Below are 21,844 nucleotides of genomic sequence, written 5' to 3'. Positions count from 1 at the left end.
ATAAAAGAAATAGAATTTGGTTTACCAAAACCCATAAATCTGTAGTTCCAAAAAGTAAGGCTTTGCCATTCTTATCGCAAGCTTTCAGAAAAAAATAAAACAACCCACTCTCATGCATCTACAGAGAAAATAATCATAACGTCAAAAATAGGAATTGTAAATAACAAGACACCCACCACATCCACTAAAAATAAAAAATTGGTAAAAATTTCCCATGGTTAGTAATCCCCTAAAAAAAAAAAAAATAGATAATTCATTGCTTGCCTATTGTTAAAACTCATTGTCTTCGTGGAAAACACGTAGAAAAAAAAAGAAAAGGTATTTAAAAAAAAAAGCGATTAAAAGAAAGGTGCCGATTAATAAAAATAAAAACGTTTTCAATAAAATAATTTTTTTTTTCTACTTCTTACCCTTCTTTCACTCTAAATACATATATATTTAGATAGATATATATATCGTAGGAGAGGTGGTGAAGAGTAAGCTATTCTACCTCTACTCATTTTGATTGAGAGTTATTAGTTTAGTGGAGTTCTTTTTCCATTTCCGGCTTGTACTTTCCTTGTACGGCAAGAGAGTTCATCTTTGCACGATGCATAAATGTACGACGGCAATGAGGAATGTTTTCATCCTTTCCAACCCATGCTTTCAGGGCGCTGTTTTGTAGTGCCCGACCGAACGTAAATGTAAGCAACCACGTGTGAGGAGTTGATGTATTATTAATGGCATTCAAGTATTCGGTAGATTGTAGTTCACTTAAACCACCTGAAAGAAATCCAACGACAGGAACAGCTGGAGGCAACACCCGCGCCAGTGTAGCTACCGTGTGAGCAGCAACTTCCGCTGCTGAGACGGTGATGCCTGATTCCGAACCAGGAACGACCATACTTGGCTTCAACATTATACCCTCCAAAATAACGCCGTGTCGATGGAGTGCCGCAATAACCTCTGACCAGACGTGTTGTGAAACTTGCTCACATGTATGAATGTTGTGAGTACCATTTAACATAATCTCTGGTTCCACAATGGGGACAAGTCCATTCATCTGTGAGAGTACAGCGTAACGAGCCAAAGTTTCGGCATTAAAGCGAACCAATGCTTCAGAAACGTTGTCATTCTGAATTCTGTAAACATTTCTCCACTTGCAGAAGCGACAACCCTTGGCATAGTACGATGCTGCTCGCGCAGCATAACCATCAAGGCCTTCAGTCATCTCTTCTCCCTCAACTCCTTCAAAAAAGGGATGTAAACCACCATCGGTATTGATACCACAAACGATTCCTTTTTTCATCAGCATATGAGGGAAGGTTTCGCCAGTAGAGGCTTGTTGCTCAACTGTCTCTTTGTGAAGAATAACACCACTGATGTACTCTTCCATGCCTGGAGTTTCCAATAGAATAACACGATATTTTCGGCGATTTTCAACGTTATTTTCAAGACCCATAGGCTTAAAACGTTCATTATATGCATCAATGGGCTCATCAGCTGCCAATATTCCTTTTCCACGTGCAGCCATCTTTGCAGCAGTTGAAATCAGCTCAGCTTCATACTTTGTTCGAATTCGGTTATAAGATGGAAGTTGACCTTGAAGAACTTGAACGACCTTGGACATTTTGATTTTTGCTTTTTAAATAGATTATATATGTTCAAACGATGTAATAAGAATAGCTATAAATTATTCCTTCTACAATAATAAATAAGAGAAACCAAAGAAAGAAAAAAAAAATACGCTTTTGTTAAACATAATAACCGTTACTTAAATTCTAGTTCTTAAATTATAATAAGAAAATAAAGAATATATATATAATCATAGGATCTGCAACAATAAGAAAAAACCTATCGTTCTGCTTGCATCATGTTTGAATAATAGTGTTGTAGAGACATTTGTCCCATGTAGCATTAAAAATAAAGATCAATATTGCATAACTTTTCCACAGATTTGGTCACGAAAAAACAATGAGCCCACAGAAAACCACGCAAATATCGTTATTTGATCACGCGTAGGATTCCAAAATGACTGTGAGTCACAACCACCGACTTGACGCCCTTTTGCATAAAGAAGTTCATGGCGTTTTCAATAGTTTTCTCACCGCTGATCTTCATGGTCTCATCCCAGTCCATCACCAGTAGGTCCATGAGTGCAAAGGATTCATCACTCTCTCCCATAGGCCATCGTTTGTTAGGGTTTGTACATTAGGAGAAAACACGATACATGTTACAGACGCTACTCACCAAAAAGTAATGGATAAACTGTTTCTTTACTAGACCTTTTCTTTCCAATAAGTTAGACCAATTCGCACATTTAATAACATAAAGGTAAGTTTCCGTTAATGCCTGCAGAATATAAAGCTACCAACTCAGCCTTATCAAGAAAAAGAAGAAATTTGTTAGTCTCACATTAGTTTTTTTTTTTTCTCTTTTTCGTTTCTATTTCTGAGAGAAGAATCCTTTCTTTTATCGCTTGAAAAATGGTTGAATCACGATAAATTCAAGTCCCCTTTGATTTATTCTTACAAACAAAAAAAAACACCTTGGCCGCACATGAGAACTCGTTTTTCTTGGAAAGACATCACGGTAGTATAGAAGAAGTATAAATCTTCCCATTCATGGAAAAAATAACTCCGGAAAGCAAAGGCTAATAACGTAGCAAAAGAAGAAACATGATCGTTAACACACAGATCCTCCCTAAAAGTAGTACGTAAAAATAAAAAAAAAGTGGAAAAGAAGGATAGAGTCCCGATTAGAAACGTCTATCTATCATTGCAGTGTACATCGGGCTATTCCTAGTACAATGGAACCCAGTGTAGAGTATGATAACCGTGTTTTTTGCTTAATATATGCGATTCATGTCTTCACTTTCTTGGCGACGTGGAATTAATCATAGATACGTTTACATTATTTAAACGGCTCTTTTTTTTGCATAATAGTAGTCAAACAATCCTAATTCATTGAACAAAATTAAGGGCCCAAAAATTCGGAAACAACCACCACATTTCTCGCCTTTTTTTTTGTGCGTGTGGGATGTGCACATGGTGGACGAAAGCAAAAAACCAATACATAACTTCGCGTGAGGAAATAAAAAAAAACCTTGAAGAATTACTTCTCGTTCCTTTATTACTGTTGTTATTGCCTTTTTTCCCCCAAGAGGAACATCAGGCGTTCGATGCATCGCCACCTGGTTACATGTGCTATCGGGTAGAAAACAAATATATATATATATATATATATATATATATTTCTTCGCCTTCGCTGTGATATGAACAAGATAGCGGAACCGCTACGATTTGAACATTTATTTAATTTTTTTTCGTAACCCCAACCCCACTGAGACGTTTAGTGTGAAGTTGTTTAATTCACCCTTGAAATCGTTAATACAAAGAAAAAAAAAAGATGATGAAAACCGTCCATCACCATTTCAGAGCGACAGCCTCTCACCCAATGCTGCTCAAATAAGTGTAGTACCTGGCAACTCAGAGGAGCTGTCACCAGATCCAAAGACAAAGGAACCCACGCGACTGAGCATACTTCCAATCGGTGAAAGAGAAGGAAACAATACAACACTCGTCAATAGTTTTGGAATCTGTTTAAGGAATTCAACAAACAAGACTCCTCGCACGACATCCACCACCTCCATCATAGAGTCACCAGAAATATCACGTAATTGAAGTGTTGGGAACTGCATAGTGGCACGATGAAGAGACGGGATAAGACTCCCAATAGGGGAGCCACGAAAGAGAACATCTTGAGGTGGACGCACACTTCTATCGTATGTAATAAGGATAGAAACTTCACAGATAATCAAAGACACAAGTTTGATTCTTTTATTCTTTACAAATTGTAACTCTTTTGCATGAGTAAAGGAAGTCGAAGAAGTATTCTTCTCCAGCGAAAAAGAATGCGGAAGACAGTGAATACCTAACTGTTGCAATTGATAAACAAGTACATCTGATACCTCCAATTCTAATTGCGTCAAATTAATTTGGGTAGAAAGAACACTTATAGAATTCCAATCTAGCCCGACATCACGAATTGTCATGTCAAAACAGAAAGGTTTCACAACACGATTTTTTTTCCCTTTGTAAGAACTTTCAACGTACGCATCTGAGACCGTACACTGTGCCGTAATTTTAGGAGATTGATAGACAAACCAGAATTCGCTTCCTTCAACTCCAAGTTGAAGAGGATGATCACCTGCATCCCGAAATGTTAATAAAACAGAAGAAGACTTGACATCCACACGTAGCATTGACTTTTCTTCTAAAGAAGCATCTTCATAGGTGCTATCACCCAACAAGAATACTCCTTTATTTATTGGTATAAGAGATAAAATCACAGTTACAGATTCACGTTGGGTTTGAACAAAAACAGTAACTCCTTCAAAAACATTTGTACTCATATTTTGGCTGAGCGGAATCTTTATCTTTGTATCACCATCATCAAGAAATACCTCGTCATTGTTTACAGATGAAGGAGTACATAGAGATACCGACATTGATTGTACAAGATCATATGTACGAGGCGTCAAATTTACTAGAGTCAAGTATGGTAGTCGAGGTGCACTGATAGCCACAACTGCAGTATCGAATAAACTTTCTTTGCGAATTTGTACAATGTGATGAGTATTTCCACACTGTACATATCCTGTCCAATCTGTATTTGATGAAAGCATTGCTTCAACTGGTTGAGAATAATCAGTATCATTTGTATTCCCTTCCCATGCAAAAGAAAAAAAATTAGTATATCCGTAGCGAGAAAGTGTAGTGTATGGTAGTACTCCAGAAGCGGGAACAAAGATAGTCTGAACCCATTCAGAATCATCTTTACTATCGGTTGGTCGAATCACATGCTTCACCAAGAGAGAACGTGTAGAATCCTTATTGACAAAGAATAATGCTGGGATTAATTCCATAAAAGACTCTTCATCAGTCTTTAGTGTACGCAAGAGGAAGGAGTGAGATACACCCATTACTTCATTGTTATCAGAAATATCACACAATATCATCCTCTCTTCAAACTCTTTCTTTACTTCAAAAGGTGTGGAGATTGCCTTTCCAGCATGTAATACTAACGGAGTGTGAAAAGGTATATAGGCAAAGTTAATTCCAGAAGCGCATGATAGCATTTCACCTCCCAATGTACCTACCGAATCACCACTTTCAGATGTTATTTCTACATCTACGAAGGAGTTATTCACTACACCAAAGACATGTCGAGGTAATACACTGTAAATTATACCCACATAAGATGAAGAAGTACGTTGTCGTTCAATACTTAGTTCAAAAAAATGTCGTCTGGGATACTGTTCATGTTTCATCACGATACTTTCACCCACTAAAGGGGGAACGGCGTCTAAAGATATGGGCTCATCAGCTACATAGTTTTTGCCGTATAAAACACATCCAAAGCGATAATTTAATTGCTTTCCAAAAGGATCATACTTTAGAGATACTAGAGTATCACCTGGTTTCACAATTGTTTCCTCAGTTATAGAATTTTCAAGAAAAATAGAAACCTTCAAGGGAAAGTGTGTGCCATTATGAATACTAGGCCTAGCCGGAGCAAGCCACATTGTAAGGCACATACCTTGTAAACGATACGTAATATCAACATAGGCCGTATTTTTACCAAAATTAAACTCCTTAAGGCGACCAATGGACTCTTCCCCACGTGATACTGCCACTTCGAAAAGATCTCTCGGTGATATCTCACTTAATAGCTCCTCAGTAGATTCAACTTTTTCATTGAGTGAGATAAGAGATATAACAACATCTGTAGAATCCAGATAACAAAGTGGAATACAAGACACCTCTTTAGGTTGAACAACTACTACTGCATCTGCATTATTTGGTGAATAGAGTTTAATCGTACAAGGTAAAACATTCATAATATGAAACGTTGTTCGGAATATCACGTGCTGTACAAGTGAACCTGATTTTACACAACTAGTCATGTAAACCTTTTCATCATTATCTAAAACAGCTACATCTACGGTTTGAAGAAGACATGAGGAGTCTTCATTTGGTATCGTAGGGTCAGCCTTCTCGAAATGATCTACTTTTCTTCCTCCAACTTCCTTCACAGAGTGAGGGAAAAGAAGTCTCTTCTTTTCTAAAGCAAGATGATGCTGCACTACTATTTTTTCAGTGGCACTTTCCAAAAGAAGAGGAACTCCCACCTCATTATCAATGTACATGGTGCACCATGGTGAAAGTCCTTCCTCTTTATGCTTTACTTCACCATGAATAAACATCATCAACGATAGCGCACATTTGACCTGCTCACTTGAGAGAGAAAGATCTAGTGGAGATATGGATACATCACAAGTGGCAGTTGAGAAATCTATTGTTCGAAGTACAACCACCAAAGTAAGAGGCTTTCGCAACAATGGCACAAACGACTGTGATGAAAATTCCCAGATTACTAAATCTTGAGCCCCGATCTGAAATTCCACAAATGTTTCCTCTGCTACTAGTCGTTTGGAACAGATGGAAATATTTGGGATAGTTAACTTTGTGAATGAAACTCCACTTGGAAGAGAAAAATCTAGTGGAAAAACAGATGTAGTAAGAAGACATATCCATTTTACAACAGGAGGTTCCTTACGTTTGCTGGGCACCACAAATGTTCGTGTTGTTGTTGTTGTTGTTGTTGTTGTTACTAAACTATTTCCTCCCAATTTCCACTCTGATATAACTCCCTGTACTGTTTTTATCATACAAAGCGGGATACTTGCCCCACCAGATCGTATGGCTACACTTAGCTTTGCGCGTTGATCCTTTTGTCTGAATGAACAATCCACGTCAACATCTAAACGAGAAAGAAGAGCATGTGGGATATTCTCTTCTATATATTCCCAACGACAACGATGTACACGGACCTGAGAAAAAATCTTACGAGAAGTTGTGATAATGTGCACATCTACTGAAGGAATGGCAACTACAACTTTACGATCAGTGGACATATCCAAATTCACTCTACCGCGATTAATATTTACGTAATATCTCTCTGTAGTTTTCTTCTCAACTTCACTTTGTGTATCATGAGGAATATCATCTACATAAGTGGCACACTCCTCACAATTATCACACACAAAGGCCGCATTATCATCTTCAACTCTTATTGTATCCTGCAGAGAAGGTAAAAAACGACAGCGGCGAAAGTACACATAGCTCCCACTACAGACAACCATTTGTACCCCTGTATCCTTAAATAAAAAAGTACAATCCTCTACAATAATAACTTCTCCTGGACAATTAAAAAACCATGGCCCTGTCTTTTCTAAATCATATTTCCCTCCTGGTACATGATTATACGTAATGATACGTTTCACAAGAAAAGAATTAGCCATATACTCCAATTCCTTCCAGAGACCAAATAAGTCATTCATTATTATGGTTCCTGGAGAAGTATTACTACCCAAACTCCATCCCTTTACTTCTAAATAAGATATGTCCTCACTCACAGTGGATGAACCATCACCACTACCAAGTTCACTATCACTTAAAACAGTACTGGAATCCCCATTAAAGAGGGTATTGCTCTGTGTATACTTTACATCACTTACTTCAAGCTTAGCGATAGGATCGGCGTGAAAATCAAAACAAGAACAAGTAAGTTCTAATGTATTAGAATCCGTTGAACCTATAATAGGATCCCAGAAATCTTGTGGAGCCATAGGTAACTTTCCTGAAAGAAATTGAATCTCTGTATACACATTTATTGATGGAAAACGTGAATGAAATAGTTCTACACGAAGGATAGGCATACTTAACGCTACAGATAGTACATCACATGCGTTTATCATAGTCAATAAGGATACATTACGCATTTCTGGTAATAGCTCTCCAAAATTTAAAGGTAATTTGGCTACTGAATTATCTACCGCTGGCATACTAATACGACACATCAAAGCATTCGTTTTATCAAAAAACACAGGGCACGATGAACCACTTAATAACAAAGCAATATCACTTAAGCTACTAAAAAACAATCTGTACGCTTCAACAGAAACCACATGATCGATAAAAAACGATATAAGCTCGTTCATTAGTTTACTAAGTTTTCCAAAATCAACAGAGGATAATCGATATATCCATATCTCTGTAATATTCATATAAATCTGTAGAGATGATGCAAGAAATGGACGAGTGGTTGTTGGAATTGCAGACAAATCCCGACGGTAAAGACCTTTCAAGGGTGTAAATTCAATGATTTCAAAAAGGTGTACTTTATCTGCTGAACAGTAGCTCAAATCTCCGCACAAAGCCATCTTCACACAGCAAAGGTTTAACAAATTAAGTGGTGATATTACTTTCCAAAAAACTTGTATCGTGTCAAGAGTTATAAGTAAACATGAGACTTCATTCTTATTGACACTTGTTACACAATGAAATCCACTAGGAAGATCAACACATAATGGTGCATTATCAAAGTAATCAATTAAAATCATAAGCGAAGAGGCATTCAGAGAAAAACCAGCAATATTATTTATTACATTCCCTTGACTAACATTAAGAGATCCAATAGTCATCTTCATTTTAAGTGGATGAAAATCACATTGAATACCAAGAAATAATACCTCCTGTGAATTTGGTAAAATGTTAAATTCATCTTTCATTCCGATTACACTCCATATATCATTTAAGGTTGCAGAGACATATTTGTTATCCCTTGTCGTTGTTACATTTCTTCCTGATTTATCTGAGTTGTGAACAGCGCTTATAGTATCAATGTAAGCATTTCGTAATCCAGAAATATACTTTAAAAACTCATCTGATACATTTATAGCGATTACAGAAACTACAATATCATCCTTTTCTTTCATTTCCACCTTAACAGGTGACAAGATAAGATCATTTTTTCCAAAGCGTAGATATACTTCTTTTAATAAAAATCCTATACGCTTTCTTCCAGATATTTCATCTACAGCGGTTAGGGATAATTTCTCGCAGAAAAACAGTAAATCGTCAATTTGAAATTGTATCAGAGGGAAAACAAAAGTGATCGTTTGTAATCTCCGATTAGATGGTATTGAAGGTGGAGTTTGTGATGATTGTGATAAAGCTGAATTTTGCTCTGGTAAGTTTGACAGACACTGTGATGTGGCAATAATAAAAGGTCTCATTATATTAAGAATATACCCAGATTCTGCCGCAAAGCGAAATTCATCTAACTTTATTCTAACCAAGACAATATCATTTTTCTCTGTACGCTGAAAAGAGAAAAATGGTTCTTCCTCCTTCACCTTGTGTAACGCCTGAGCTATGCCGTTTATCTTTACAGAAATACTTCTGATAGAAAAGCTTATCTCCTCCACACGAGTTACGAAAGCAATGTCATTTATCCACATCGTCGTTTTCGCTGGAAGGTATATACAGACAACTCGCACATCCACATGAAGGGAAGATACCACTGCCGATGGCACAACACTATTGGACTCTTGCGGTGCGTTTTCAAACCTACATTCACCGCGAGATGAACTAGCAGAATACCTCTCATAGGCTTTTCTTCTCAATAACATTACCACATCGCGATAGCGAAGATCTCTCTCTACTTCAGCGAGACTATTTCGCTTCTCCGCAACATCCCCTGTACGATGACAATAATCCAAGAGTCTTAGATACGAATTACGTGCCTCCGCATAAAAATTTAAGTGTGCGGGATTAAAATTGTAGCGTTTACGCTTTTCACGAACTAGTGAAAGAACACAATTCCTAGCATATGCCCAGTGTGAACGTTGACGGCGAAGTTCAGAGAATGGACGACAATATTCAGGAACCTCCGTCATGATTCGGTGACTAACAATACATTTAGTTAGACTTTCAAGTGCATCCTCATCACTGAACAAAGAAGTTACACCTTCAAAAATAATAGCTGTGTTTTTGCGACATAATATACCAGCATTATTATACACAGAAGTAACTCTTACAGTAAGATTTTCTACAACTATTACTTTTGTTTCTCCTTTGGGAGTACATGCATTAACGGTGATATTATTAAAGGTTATCGTAACTACTTTCATGCGTTCTGTAGATACCTGCTGTGATGGCTCCGATTGTACGAGAACTTCTTTTGCTACAATTTCAAAACGCGTCCCATTAGACGAATCACATGGAATAATAAGATTAACATCAACAAAGTGAACATGAATAGGACGATTAATTAACCAAGATACAGATTGGGAAGCTGCATTTCGAATAAAAGAAAATAATCCCCATCTTTCTTCTTCTACTAAAGGGGGTATAGTATCATCTACAAAATCAAAGGAAGAATTTGAAGTATCAGTATCACTCCGACAAGACATATAATCATCATCATCAACTTCTGGTGATTCACACATGTCCTCAAGTTCAGCATCACTTCGTAACGGAGGTGTGGCTGGTAACTCTTCTTGTTCTTCCATTTGAATATCATTCATGGTTGTTGAAGTATTTGCTACGCCAAGAATACTTTCATCGGTAATGCCATCTTGTATCTCTTCTAAACTCATTTCAACTATCCCAGTACTTTTACCAAGAGGATCTAAAGTCATGGTAACTCCATGAGGATGTATGATCAGCGGTTTATTTGGTACTGGCCATGGTATCTCAACAAGCAGATCACTAATATGTCCTGAAAGAATAGGAATAGGGAGTATTTTATTTAATGTTTCCTTACGTAAGGCTAAATCTCGAAAACGTAGAGTTCTTTGACGCAGGGAACTCTCGACATCGCTCGGTTTAACATCGGCAATTTTTGCCAAATTAGATATGACATAGGAAATAGCCTGCTGCATGACGTTCCTAAGAAACGTTAACTATTAAGATCTATGAAGAAAACAAAAGAGAAAAAAAAAAGAGAATCAAATAAGAAACAATATATCATAAAAAGTTATCAAATCCATATAAGCAGACATATTTCACTCAAAGAAAAAAAAAAACCAACAAATAAAACACAATTCTAACCACATGGATCTTTTTAAGCCTCTAGATGTCGTTACCGACAGATTGTAGAGATATAATATTTGTTTTTCTCTCTGTTTTTCCTCTTGCCAGAGTTGCACCTGTTTTTTTTTCTTTTCTTTTCCTTTTTTTTCCGTCTCCTATACCTTAATCCATACATCACCTTTCAATGAATACAGCAAAAAAAAAGCAAAGAAAATAAATAAAAAAGGAATCCAAAAAAGGTTCAACAGAAGCGTCGTGAGGACGAGTGATTAAATAGAACTGCCCTGAAGATAATAAAGAAAAAAAAAAAACCACTAAAAAAAAAGAAACAAGAATGTGATGGATGCACCCATGAAACGCTAGACCAAACTATATGGAATATCACCAATAGATACGGTGGGCGCAATAACCATCGGGGTTCTTCACCAAATATTTCTGGTGGTATTCCTCTGCGGAGTACAGACGCCCTGCCTTCTCCACAGTAGTGACAACCGTCTTGTCACCAAAGGCCTTAACAAATTCAGCACGGAGTTGCGGATCCGCTCCGTTAAGTCGCGCGATGTAATCCTCCGCCTCTCGTTTTTGTTGTTCATCGTGATAGAATATCGCACTACGGTACTGTGTGCCAATATCACCAGCCTGGCGATTCAATGTTGTCGGGTTGTGCATGCGAAAGAAAAAGTCCAAAAGATTTGCGTACGAGACCTTTTCAGGATTGTACATCACATGAAAAACCTCCGCGTGCCCTGTATTTCCCTTCTTGACCATTGTATAGGTTACTTCATCCGCGTCCTCACCCCCCATGTACCCAACTTGATAAGAAAGAAGGGCATCACCAAAACGCTTGACAAAATAACGCTCCGTTCCCCAAAAGCACCCGGCAGCAAAAGTAGCAGGTACGCCAATACTCATTTTCTTAAGCGAAGGAACAATAAAGTAAATAAATATATATATTTCTTGGATTTAAACAATAGCTCTAAATCAGAGATAAACAATAGGGTATAAAGAATTATTAGGGGTGAAAAAAAAATGGTACAAATTTTTAATTTCATGTACAACATAGAGTACGCCAATGTATAATTAATAACAAATGAATGCATCACTTGGCGTCATAATATTTTTTTTTCACGTTTTTTTTTTTTTTTGTATGTGTGTTTTACCTCAGCATTCATTATCTCTATGTAATTCTTGTTTTGTTCTTAACAACACCACCACTCCCCTCCCCTCCCCTCTCCCATCTACAAGGTATAAACCTCTGCAAAGAAAAAGAGAGAGAGAGAGAGAGAGAGAGAGAGAGAGAGTAGGGGAAAAAATAGTTTTCCTCTTAGTTAGATTTCTTTCGTAATCGTCGAAGTAAAAATCGTGTGAAGGCACCCAAAGCTACAGCAAAAGTTGTTACGATTACAACTCGCCTCAGTATGCGCGTGGGCGTTAGGGGCGGGTTAGCGATAGCAATTTCTGGTTCCTTTGCAATAGCATGCATATATTCATTGAGGGCCACAATCTCAGACTCCTCAGGATCTTCTACGCTAGTTACCACAGGTGGCCAAAGGAGTTGCTGCTGTCGGCAAAAATCTTCCAATATTTTGTTTGCTTCTGCATTTTTTTCTGTTTCCACAGTAGCCTCAGCTTTTGTCATTACAACTACAAACGGCAAATTAGAAGAATGTAGTAGTGATGATTTAGCCTCCAAATATACGCGCATAATTGGTAGTGAGGTTTCCTCCACCTGAGTTCCATCGTAGCAAAGAAGTACCACATCTACCTGTTTTGACAATGTTTCATTCTCCATTATACGTGAAACTTCTTCAAGAGGCACTGCAACATAAACCACCGTTTGTGGAACTTCTTCATTTCCATTTCTTACAAAGAATGTTGTAGTTCGTACATATATATTACTAGCTGGTCCCTCATCTTCGTAAAACTCCTCATCCTTAGCGGTCAAAGTGAACATTAGACTTCTTCTTCCACAACCCGGGGAACCAACAACAAGGACTTGAATCGTATTAGGAACTACTTCACCCATTTCACGAAATGGACGTGCATGTCGTAACAAAAACAATGGACTTGTATCCCCTTTGTATCCCCAGTATCGAGCGTATTGAACAACTACATCTCGTTTTACCAACCCCATATATTTCCAGTACTCAATAAATTTATCCAATGGTATACGCTTAGTTAGAAAACCATTGATATGTTTCCATGGACAACCAGGGGTAACACTCCAAATGTCATCCAGTTCGTGAAACCGACGAAGTTTGTACAAATTTCGAAAAAATTGAATAGCAATATGTGAAAGATAAGTATTACTCTCTTTACTCACACGAATCGCATGAATATCTCTCCAAGAGTAAGGTAATCCATCAGGGTGAACTCCAGTTACATGCAATGTCGCCCATACTCGTCGTACATCTCCTTCAAGGAGATATGTTTTTTGCATATTTAGAAAGAGTTCATAATCTATTGAAATGTAACCCGAATGTGAGGTACCATTATTAAACAATTCAATAAGATCATTTTTAGAAAAAGATGCCGATGTAATAGATCTTTGCCATGCAATAAGCTCTTCCTCATTTAGCATACCATCATCATCCTTATCAAGAAGCCAAAAGGCACGTCGTAGTGCTAAATCGCCCGTTTGCGTAAACGTTTTCAGCGTCTTCTCCCAAATTACATGCGGAGGTGAAAGACCTATATCTACAACTGCAGATCGGAGACTTGCAATGGTGTGCATACCATAATAGAAGTCACACTCTTTTACCATACTCAATACACTTTCTGGAGTTCCTTCAATTGACACAGTTGGTTTATTCCTAAAACTCTTGGCACTTTGTGGACATACCGCCCCACGTGTGAGAACCACCAAATGACACATCGAAAGAAGACGACTATCGACATCATCCACTCTTGGAGCAGAAGTACAGGAAATGTCATAGCGACGGTTCCAAGCATAATTGGTATTCTCCACACAACCACCAAGTACTCCCTCCACTCTGTGGAAATCCGTTCCACAGATTAAAACATGAATAGTTGCCAACACCATATATATATGTATGTCTCAAAAACCCCAGTTTGTCACCTATATATATAATAACTATATCTATAGTGTAAAAAGGTATCCCCAACACAGCATGAGGAAAATAGAAAAAAAAACCAACAAAGAAAAAAATCAACAACAACAACAATAACAACAACAATAAATAACATTTCCATTCTTCTTTATTACTACCATGGGATTTTTTTAAGGTTTTTTTTTTTTCAATAATATGCTTGTATTTCGCGAAACGGGTGAAGTATCACTCTTTCATCCATTGCAAAGTTTCCTCTCCCTCTCTCTTTCTCTCTGTTTATGAACATATCGAAAAATGGAAAAAAAAAAAACAAAAGAAGAAAAAAAGAGTACTGCGATCAAATAACTATTTCTTATCTCCATCTCCTCCTTTTTTAGATTCCTTGTCATTTGTGTTACCACTGGTATCCTTTGACTCCTGCTCATTTTTAAGTTCATTCTCAACCTCACGCGCAAAAGCGTCCTCCTCAGGATGTGTAGTTGGATTGGATTCCTCTGGGCCCCGAGAGGCCTTTTGTGCCTCCTCTAATGACATTTGCAAGGCCCGCGCAAGCATTTCTTCCTCAGAGAGGTTTTCCAGATTTTCCGCCTCTGCCTGCGGAGTAGAAGTCGCATTTGCTCCTCTGTTAGCGTCAGACGCAGCGGCGGCGGCAGCAGCAGCAGCCACAGCAGCCTGACGCTGTTGTTCCTCCTCCAAAGACATACGAATGGCCATCGCGAGCTCTGGATCGGTGGAGGGGTCTATACCAAATCCCTGGAACTCATTATGACCCTCAGCAGCGCTTTCAACGGCATCACTACCCAAAAATATAGGGCTGGACATTAGTGAGTCAGTGAGATTCGTAGACACGGACACATTGAGAAAATGTGAATTCCCTCGTTTACTTAACTTTTCCACAAATGCCGCCAATCTTGGAACATTAGACTCAACACCAATTCCAACAACATCAACTGAGACATCGTCTTTTCTTAGTTTTCTTGCCAAAATATCAAGTTCTTCATCTGTCTCAGTAAGTGGAGTGCCAATAAAAGCAACAATACGTCTCTCAGCTCTTGGATTGGTCCGATGACTGAGAGCAAGACAGGCAATTTGCAGACCCTTTGAGAAGTGACACTGTTTCCCACTGATACGAATCTTTGTCAGACTTGCCATAACACGATCCACATCCTGCGTAAGCGTTTCAAACACCGTACAAGCATTTCCGCCAAGTGAGAGAAAACCAACAGTATTTTCAGCGTTCATCTGAATTTTGGCATTGACTAACAGATTGGCCGCCTCCTGCATTGCGAGAAAGCGATTCGGAAACTGGTCACCATTCCGTGTAAACTCCGTGGAATCTAGGCAAAGAAAACAGGCTTCTGGCATTACAAATAGCTACGGAAATGAGAAACTCAACTGTAAAATATTTACTGATACAAATATGTACCTATACAGAAATATCTCAATACGTGCTCTTATCTTCCTTTCTCCTGTACTCTTGTTGTAATTGACGTTGACTCTGTGTTATATATTTTTTTTTTCTTTTTATTTCCTTAGTTCTTGCTGTTTCTTTTAGTGGAATATAACGATGTACAATTTAATTTAATTTATAAGAGAAAAAGAGAAAGAAAGAATGAAAGAAAGAGAGAATATAGTATAGACACAGACCCTCATGACTATTTAAGGAAAGAATCCCAAGTGAAAAAATTCGGGATTTGTACCACCAACAAATACTCTACCACAGAGTAAGAATAAGTAAAAAAATAAATAAATAAAAAAAAAAACATTCTGTTCCCCTCCACATCACGCTATCTTCGTTTTCGTAAGTGTCTCCGCCAGTAAAAGATTGTAAGCACTAAGCGCCTCTTTGGCCTGCTCTCGCACCAGAAAAAGTGAAGCTGATTTACGCCATAACAATAATTGCTCCTCTGCAATTCCAACTGCAGGATCTGCAATAATGGTAGCTTGTAATGCATTATCATGGCCATTTTTTTTATTTAGTTTACTAATAACGTTTTCAACGTAATTCAATGCACTTCTTAGATCTTCAGCTGTATGTAGTTGTCGTTTATCTCGAAGAAGAAGGTCCCTCAGTGCCTTTGCTTCCCTCTGCATAATAATATCTCCGCTACTCAGTGTGTTCACTTTGGCTTCATCACTTAATTTCCTTATACCCTCACAAATAACATTAGGTGCCCTATCGGCACGATCTCGCTGAAACTCCAGAAAATGCGACACTGCCGCTTCAATAGCTTTATCAAGTTCCTCCATACAAAATACAAAACTCAAGCTGCACTCATTTATAGTAGATGGTGCACTAATGTTGGTGAAATCGTTAATGACACTATCACATACCACTTCAACAAGAGGTTCTGCTATTAGTAATTGCCTAATAGATTCAGCTACACGATGAATTCCAACGCGATCCCCATGTTCAAGAAGAAGTGAAAAGTTATGAACTTTACTACAAGCAACATCAAATGAGATGAATTTACGCATTTCTTTGGTCATATATTGATAGTGACTTGTAAGACCTTTTAGTATACCAAGAGCTTCTGGAAGTGCCTTTAAATAAGAATACATCTCCTTATTTGTTTGCTTGTACCGTTCAAGTCGATCATTCCATAGTGTATCTACAGTTTCATGAAGAAGTCCTATTTCGTGTTTTTTCTTTCGTAGATTTTCAGCTTCTATTAATCGTGTATTATCTAAAGAGGAGAGTTCCTCTAGAATACTAGCATACTCATTATCAAGTACGGCTCGACGTGATTCAAGACGTCTCCAGCGTGATGTAAGCACAACAACTCCTGTTACAGCAAAACCACTTGCAACACAAGCGGCGCCTACTAAACCACGGAAAGCCATTAAATTACTTTTCACCCACACTCGCACACAAAGTCAGTAATATATATATATATTACCAGAACAAATAAATAAATAGAGAGGGAGATAAGAAAAGAAAAAAAAAAGAAAAAAGAGTAAAGAGTAAAGGAAAATCAAAACAATTGAAATATATATATATATATATATATATATATATATTACTAGTATAAAGATAAAAGTATGTCTTGCATAATGATACAATATCATTGACAATATCATTTTCTTCGTTTTTGTTTTCCATGTTAGGAGAGAAAATATTAACTCCAGTATTTTCCTTTCCCTCTAATTCTCTGGACTACAATTTTGGTGGAGGTAGTACTGCAGTGAGAGAGTAGAGGTCATGGACAGCCTGCTCAAGTGTGTCAGCGTAAACATTGCAGACGGATATTTGTTTCTCCTTTTCGATCGATTTTATTCCGCTAATCGGTCGTGCAAAACTTTTATATGATGAACATGTGAATGTTAGAATTTTAGGAAAAAGGGAATAGCCAATCCCCACCCCATTTGGGTGAGTTGCAGCAAAAGAAAAAGATGAGATACCATTAGCCGTAATATTTGAAGTTGAGAGATAATCACTTGATAACTCTTTCAGTGCTGAAGAAGCAAAAAAATACGATTCCACAGATTCCGCAGCTTGAACCAATTTCATATCAACGTTAGTTTTTTCCATACATTGCAGTCGCTCTCGAACTTCATTGTGAAGGCGACGAAGTAGAGTGGCAGCTCGATGAAACCCCTGTCCTGCACGACACACCGAAATTCTCTTTCGATGCTCTTTGCTTGATTTTTGTAATGCTGCCGCTATAGATGAGTTAAATATATTTTTATTATCTACTGATTCCATCATGAGTGCTAATTCCTGTGTAGCTCTTGTTACTGTTCGTAGTGTTTCGGTCCGCCCATGGTGGTATTTCTTCATCATCAAGGCACAATAAGTGGATCGTTGATCTCCAAAAAGACGACGTTGAGCAAGATGAAACGCAGCGTGCACAAAAGCATCTGGACTAACACGACAGTTTTTTTTAATTTCATTTGTACCAAAAGCACGAATATGTCGTACAGTTAATTCAGTTTGCTCAACTCGCTTCTGATGATCGCATCGAGTATTTGCAATAGATTTCAGTACAGTGTTAGAAAGAGTTCCAAAACATACAGGTTTTACATGATCTGAGTAATCAGAACAAATTAAACCTTCTATTCGTTTAACTGTTAATTTTTCATTAATCAGCGATGTGGCGTAATGATGAATAGTACTACAAACTAATATCATAGTACCACCGTCACCCCATGAATGCTCCATGTTGCAACTAGCCCCACCAGAAGGATCAACTGTATACATTACATTCATATCAGGATAACGATTTTCTGGATATTTACCTCCATGTAATGCGAGAGAGAGATCTGTTTCTTCATCAAGAGCAATTGCAAAGCTACAAGAGGTAATAGCATCTAGTGCATCTTTTGATACAGCATTTCCCCAGAGTTCCTCAAAGGCGTATGCCCAAATACTACGGGATCCGCTTGCCAGAACTAATGGACTCTCTATGTTTGCAGGCAAATCAGCTGTCTTGTCTATCACAGTTTGAATAAGACGAGCATTACAAACAATTTCTTCTAACCAGTGTGGTCCTAAAAGGTTAACATTATCTGAATCCTCAAAGTGAATCCAACTCAATATAAAGGCATAACCCTTGCGAAGCAAGAGTACCTTGTTCGTATGAGACCAACGTAATCCATCCATTCCAAGATGCGGAATACGCACCGTTCGAAAAAGACGATTGTATTGATCACGGCACAAGGTCAAATCTACACGGCAAGATCTTGGGAGGCGAGACTGGGCTTCAGAAGAGAAAAATAAAGGTTGCTCCACGAGACGACGAACTTGAAATGATGCGGCTCCTATGACTGCAGCTCGCAAAGCCTGTGAAGATACATTCATCTGCTGCGCGACTGTCTCTAGGGAAGGCCCATCAAGATGCAGCATGTAGTTCCACCCGAGAGGTAATGGTTCCCTGTTTCCAAGATACATGGCATTCCAGAGTGGGGCCATGTGGGATGTGCGAAGTGTGGTATTACAAAAGTTTTTGTATTCTCCAATAATAGATTCTAAAAAACGAAAATACTTTGCTATAGTACGAAATTCAGGCGATGTTGTATTTTCATCATCTTGCAGAGATTTTAACACCTCTTGAACAAAATTAATACTAGATTGCTTATCTTTGACACCATCTAGGGGTTCCAAAAATTCAATATAGCGTTTTAATAAGGTGGTGAGATTCGGTAGTGGAAGCTGAGGACAGTGAGTATCTGTTTGCTTAAGTGACGATGTTTCTGTTGTCATAATAATTCACCACAATTGTGAGATAGAAACTTAAATAATAAAATGTTTATCCTGTATTCTTTTTTTTTTTTTTCTAAACCTTTTAACCGAAAAAAAAAAATAAAAAATGGAAGAATAAATTAGATTATAATCCTCTTTTTGACATTATGTGTTGGAGTCAAAATATAACCTCGAAAAACAACGTAAACTCTCAATAGTGAAAAGGTTAGATTAGAAACTCAAATAAAAAGGGTATTCATTCATTCATTCGTTAAAGGGTGAAAAAAAAAATACCCACAACAATACGCTTCACGCGCGTCCTATCCTATCAATTCACTTCCCTACGCGTAATTCCCTAATGCCACTCTTTCCACTAACACCAACGAAATGTAATTCAACAAACACAACCCATCTAAAAAAAAAAAACCTACGAGAAGAGCATCAGGAAGGCCAACATCAGGGCAAACAGACCAATAGCCTCTGTAAGCGCGAAACCAAGAATGGCGTAGTTAAACAGCATCTTTGTCAGGTTTGGCTGGCGGGCGCAGGCGACGAGGAGATTGCCAAAGATGGTGCCGATGCCCAGACCCACACCGGCGAGGGCGATGGCCGCCAGTCCGGTGCCGACGTAGTGAAGTCCCTGAACGGAGATGGCCACCGTAGAGGCCCGGCGCACCGCCAACGCGGAGGAGACCGCAGTGGGAGTGGCCGCCACTCGGCTCACGGGCTTGGCAACAATACGGCGGAGCATATTATGTTTTTTTTTTTGTGTTACTTCTAAAATCGATGCGTGAAAGGCAGAGATATAAACACACAGAGAAGAAAAAAAAAAGAGAGAAGCAAGAACATAGTGATGCATACATATAAAAAACTTTATTTTCTTTCATAGTCAATGGGGTTCATCTAATTCCCATATCAAAAATTTTACCTTTATTACGATGTCAGACATAAACAGGAAAAGATAAAACTTAGACGTCACTTTTCTAATTGTTACAAAGAAAAACGAATAGAGAAAAAAAAAACAATTCCAATATTCATTTTATTTAGCAGGCTTCTTCACCTTTGGTGCCATATTTACAATGGGTGTAGATTGAACTTGCGTCTTTGAGCGAAGTTCATTGGCAATCGCCTTTGACCGCTTCTTCTGTGCACGTTTCGCATCCATAGCTTCCTTTGCGGATGTAGCGTGTGTCTTCGCCCCTTGTGCACGCAGTTTTGCCTCTTGGCGGCCTTGGTTCACACGCGCCTTGTTGCCACCTCGTGTAATCTTTGCAGAGTGTCCCATCTTATTAGACTTCTTCTATGATGTGCAGAGGGAGAAAGAAAAGAAATATATATATATATATATATATATATATATATAGAAAGAGTATACACAGAAAGGAAAGAGAGACTATAAATTAAGAAAAAAAATAAAACGAATAAGGATGCAGTGTAAAGCAAAGTAAAAGCAAATCTTTTTTTTTTTTCGTTGTTGTTGTTGTTTTACCCGTGATGAGAGCTTAACAATAGAGCAGACACACTTTGCTTTAAACCATATCTCCTTCTCCGCGACGAATTGCTCGTTTCGCCTCTTGTTCCTTTCGCTTTTCCTCCAGCTGAAGCTCACGTTGGTAGTCTGCCCATTGTGAATTTTGTAAGAAACGCATTTCCTCCAAGTAGCTACTATCATGTCTTTGCTGTCTGAAGCTTTCAAGGGACACACCTTCTGCCTTTAACTCAGAAGAGAGATGCTGCTCCCAGCTCTGCAGAGACTTTGCAATAATGCCTGACATGGATGATCCTCCGCGTGCATTAGATACAGTATTATCACTGCTGCGCTGCTGCAATGCGTTAGGATCATTATTATTGTTAGTCACCATAGTATTAGTGGCTGCTGCTCCGAGCATCACTCGTTCCCGTTTTTTCCGCCGCACAACAATGTTGCTTCGCTCTAACTCTGCACACTCGTGCTGGCAAGGGACTGTATCCCGCAGTGTCTCCAATGCTGCATCCTCCAAGGGAAGTTTAAAGTTGCGGCAAAACATGGGATTCGAAGCGGACAAGAAATCGTCAAAGCTCTGCGTCCGTGCAGGATCCTCCCGATTGCGAAGAGAAGCAAGAAGCCGCGCGAAAAGCAACGCATTTGAAAAGGTAGAGAGCAACAGACCATCATCAGCATCGAGAGCACCTTTACGAAAGGTGAAGGGATCCACATTTTTTCCATCGTCTATCGCTGTAGTGTCTCCAACTTTGCGCTGAGAAATCAATCTGCGAAGTCGTTGCTGTCGTTCCATAGATTCCACTGCCAGAGCATCACAACCGCCCTTCGCAGGTACTTCTCGTGCCTTCCCAGAAGCATTAGATGATGATGATGATGATAACGCAGTGCTATTACTACTACTAACACTACTGCTACCACTACTACTACCAACACTACTAGTGCTACTGCTGCGACTGCTGTGAGATGCGGTAGAGGTGGTATCACTGTCACTGCCATTCCCATTAACTTCTGTATCATCGTGGGAGGTTGAGGATTCCCGCGATCGCGGCATTATTCCTTCCTCGTTTTCTTAATCACTACCGGAATAACAAAAAAAAAAAAAAATAGAAAAGAAAAAGTATCAACACCTAAAAATAGAAAAGGTTTCACAAATGAACAAATCGTAGAATAATAATAATAATAATAA

The 21,844-nt window shown here is 38.4% G+C and overlaps 9 protein-coding genes across 9 annotated transcripts; all 9 read right to left on the bottom strand.

The window, feature by feature from the left end:
* Window positions 1–520: 520 nt before the first annotated feature.
* TM35_000272350 (putative fructose-bisphosphate aldolase glycosomal) lies at window positions 521–1,609 on the bottom strand (the record flags this gene model as incomplete). The annotated part of the gene is made up of 1 exon (XM_029028128.1): window positions 521–1,609. The coding sequence occupies one exon, from the start codon at window positions 1,607–1,609 to the stop codon at window positions 521–523; it is 1,089 nt and encodes a 362-aa protein (XP_028880711.1).
* A 1,833-nt stretch (window positions 1,610–3,442) lies between these two features.
* On the bottom strand, window positions 3,443–10,771 carry TM35_000272340 (uncharacterized protein; the record flags this gene model as incomplete). Its single annotated transcript, XM_029028127.1, has 1 exon — window positions 3,443–10,771. One exon carries the CDS (start codon window positions 10,769–10,771, stop codon window positions 3,443–3,445), a length of 7,329 nt encoding a protein of 2,442 aa, XP_028880710.1.
* Window positions 10,772–11,303: 532 nt separating this feature from the next.
* TM35_000272330 (peptide methionine sulfoxide reductase) lies at window positions 11,304–11,834 on the bottom strand (the record flags this gene model as incomplete). The annotated part of the gene is made up of 1 exon (XM_029028126.1): window positions 11,304–11,834. The coding sequence occupies one exon, from the start codon at window positions 11,832–11,834 to the stop codon at window positions 11,304–11,306; it is 531 nt and encodes a 176-aa protein (XP_028880709.1).
* Window positions 11,835–12,246: 412 nt separating this feature from the next.
* Window positions 12,247–13,965, bottom strand: TM35_000272320 (Ras like protein family, member T1; the record flags this gene model as incomplete). Its single annotated transcript, XM_029028125.1, has 1 exon — window positions 12,247–13,965. One exon carries the CDS (start codon window positions 13,963–13,965, stop codon window positions 12,247–12,249), a length of 1,719 nt encoding a protein of 572 aa, XP_028880708.1.
* A 373-nt stretch (window positions 13,966–14,338) lies between these two features.
* On the bottom strand, window positions 14,339–15,358 carry TM35_000272310 (proteasome regulatory non-ATPase subunit; the record flags this gene model as incomplete). Its single annotated transcript, XM_029028124.1, has 1 exon — window positions 14,339–15,358. The coding sequence occupies one exon, from the start codon at window positions 15,356–15,358 to the stop codon at window positions 14,339–14,341; it is 1,020 nt and encodes a 339-aa protein (XP_028880707.1).
* A 417-nt stretch (window positions 15,359–15,775) lies between these two features.
* Window positions 15,776–16,837, bottom strand: TM35_000272300 (uncharacterized protein; the record flags this gene model as incomplete). Its single annotated transcript, XM_029028123.1, has 1 exon — window positions 15,776–16,837. The coding sequence occupies one exon, from the start codon at window positions 16,835–16,837 to the stop codon at window positions 15,776–15,778; it is 1,062 nt and encodes a 353-aa protein (XP_028880706.1).
* A 313-nt stretch (window positions 16,838–17,150) lies between these two features.
* On the bottom strand, window positions 17,151–19,196 carry TM35_000272290 (putative carnitine O-palmitoyltransferase; the record flags this gene model as incomplete). Its single annotated transcript, XM_029028122.1, has 1 exon — window positions 17,151–19,196. One exon carries the CDS (start codon window positions 19,194–19,196, stop codon window positions 17,151–17,153), a length of 2,046 nt encoding a protein of 681 aa, XP_028880705.1.
* Window positions 19,197–19,602: 406 nt separating this feature from the next.
* Window positions 19,603–19,926, bottom strand: TM35_000272280 (ATPase subunit 9; the record flags this gene model as incomplete). The annotated part of the gene is made up of 1 exon (XM_029028121.1): window positions 19,603–19,926. The coding sequence occupies one exon, from the start codon at window positions 19,924–19,926 to the stop codon at window positions 19,603–19,605; it is 324 nt and encodes a 107-aa protein (XP_028880704.1).
* A 778-nt stretch (window positions 19,927–20,704) lies between these two features.
* TM35_000272270 (uncharacterized protein) lies at window positions 20,705–21,709 on the bottom strand (the record flags this gene model as incomplete). The annotated part of the gene is made up of 1 exon (XM_029028120.1): window positions 20,705–21,709. One exon carries the CDS (start codon window positions 21,707–21,709, stop codon window positions 20,705–20,707), a length of 1,005 nt encoding a protein of 334 aa, XP_028880703.1.
* Window positions 21,710–21,844: the final 135 nt, after the last annotated feature.

The sequence above is a fragment of the Trypanosoma theileri genome, assembly GCF_002087225.1.
Source record: "Trypanosoma theileri isolate Edinburgh chromosome Unknown TM35_Tth_27_V1, whole genome shotgun sequence".
Lineage (NCBI taxonomy): Eukaryota > Euglenozoa > Kinetoplastea > Trypanosomatida > Trypanosomatidae > Trypanosoma > Trypanosoma theileri.
The sequence above is the reverse complement of the archived record's forward strand: the minus strand, read 5'-3'. Positions and strand labels throughout refer to the sequence as shown.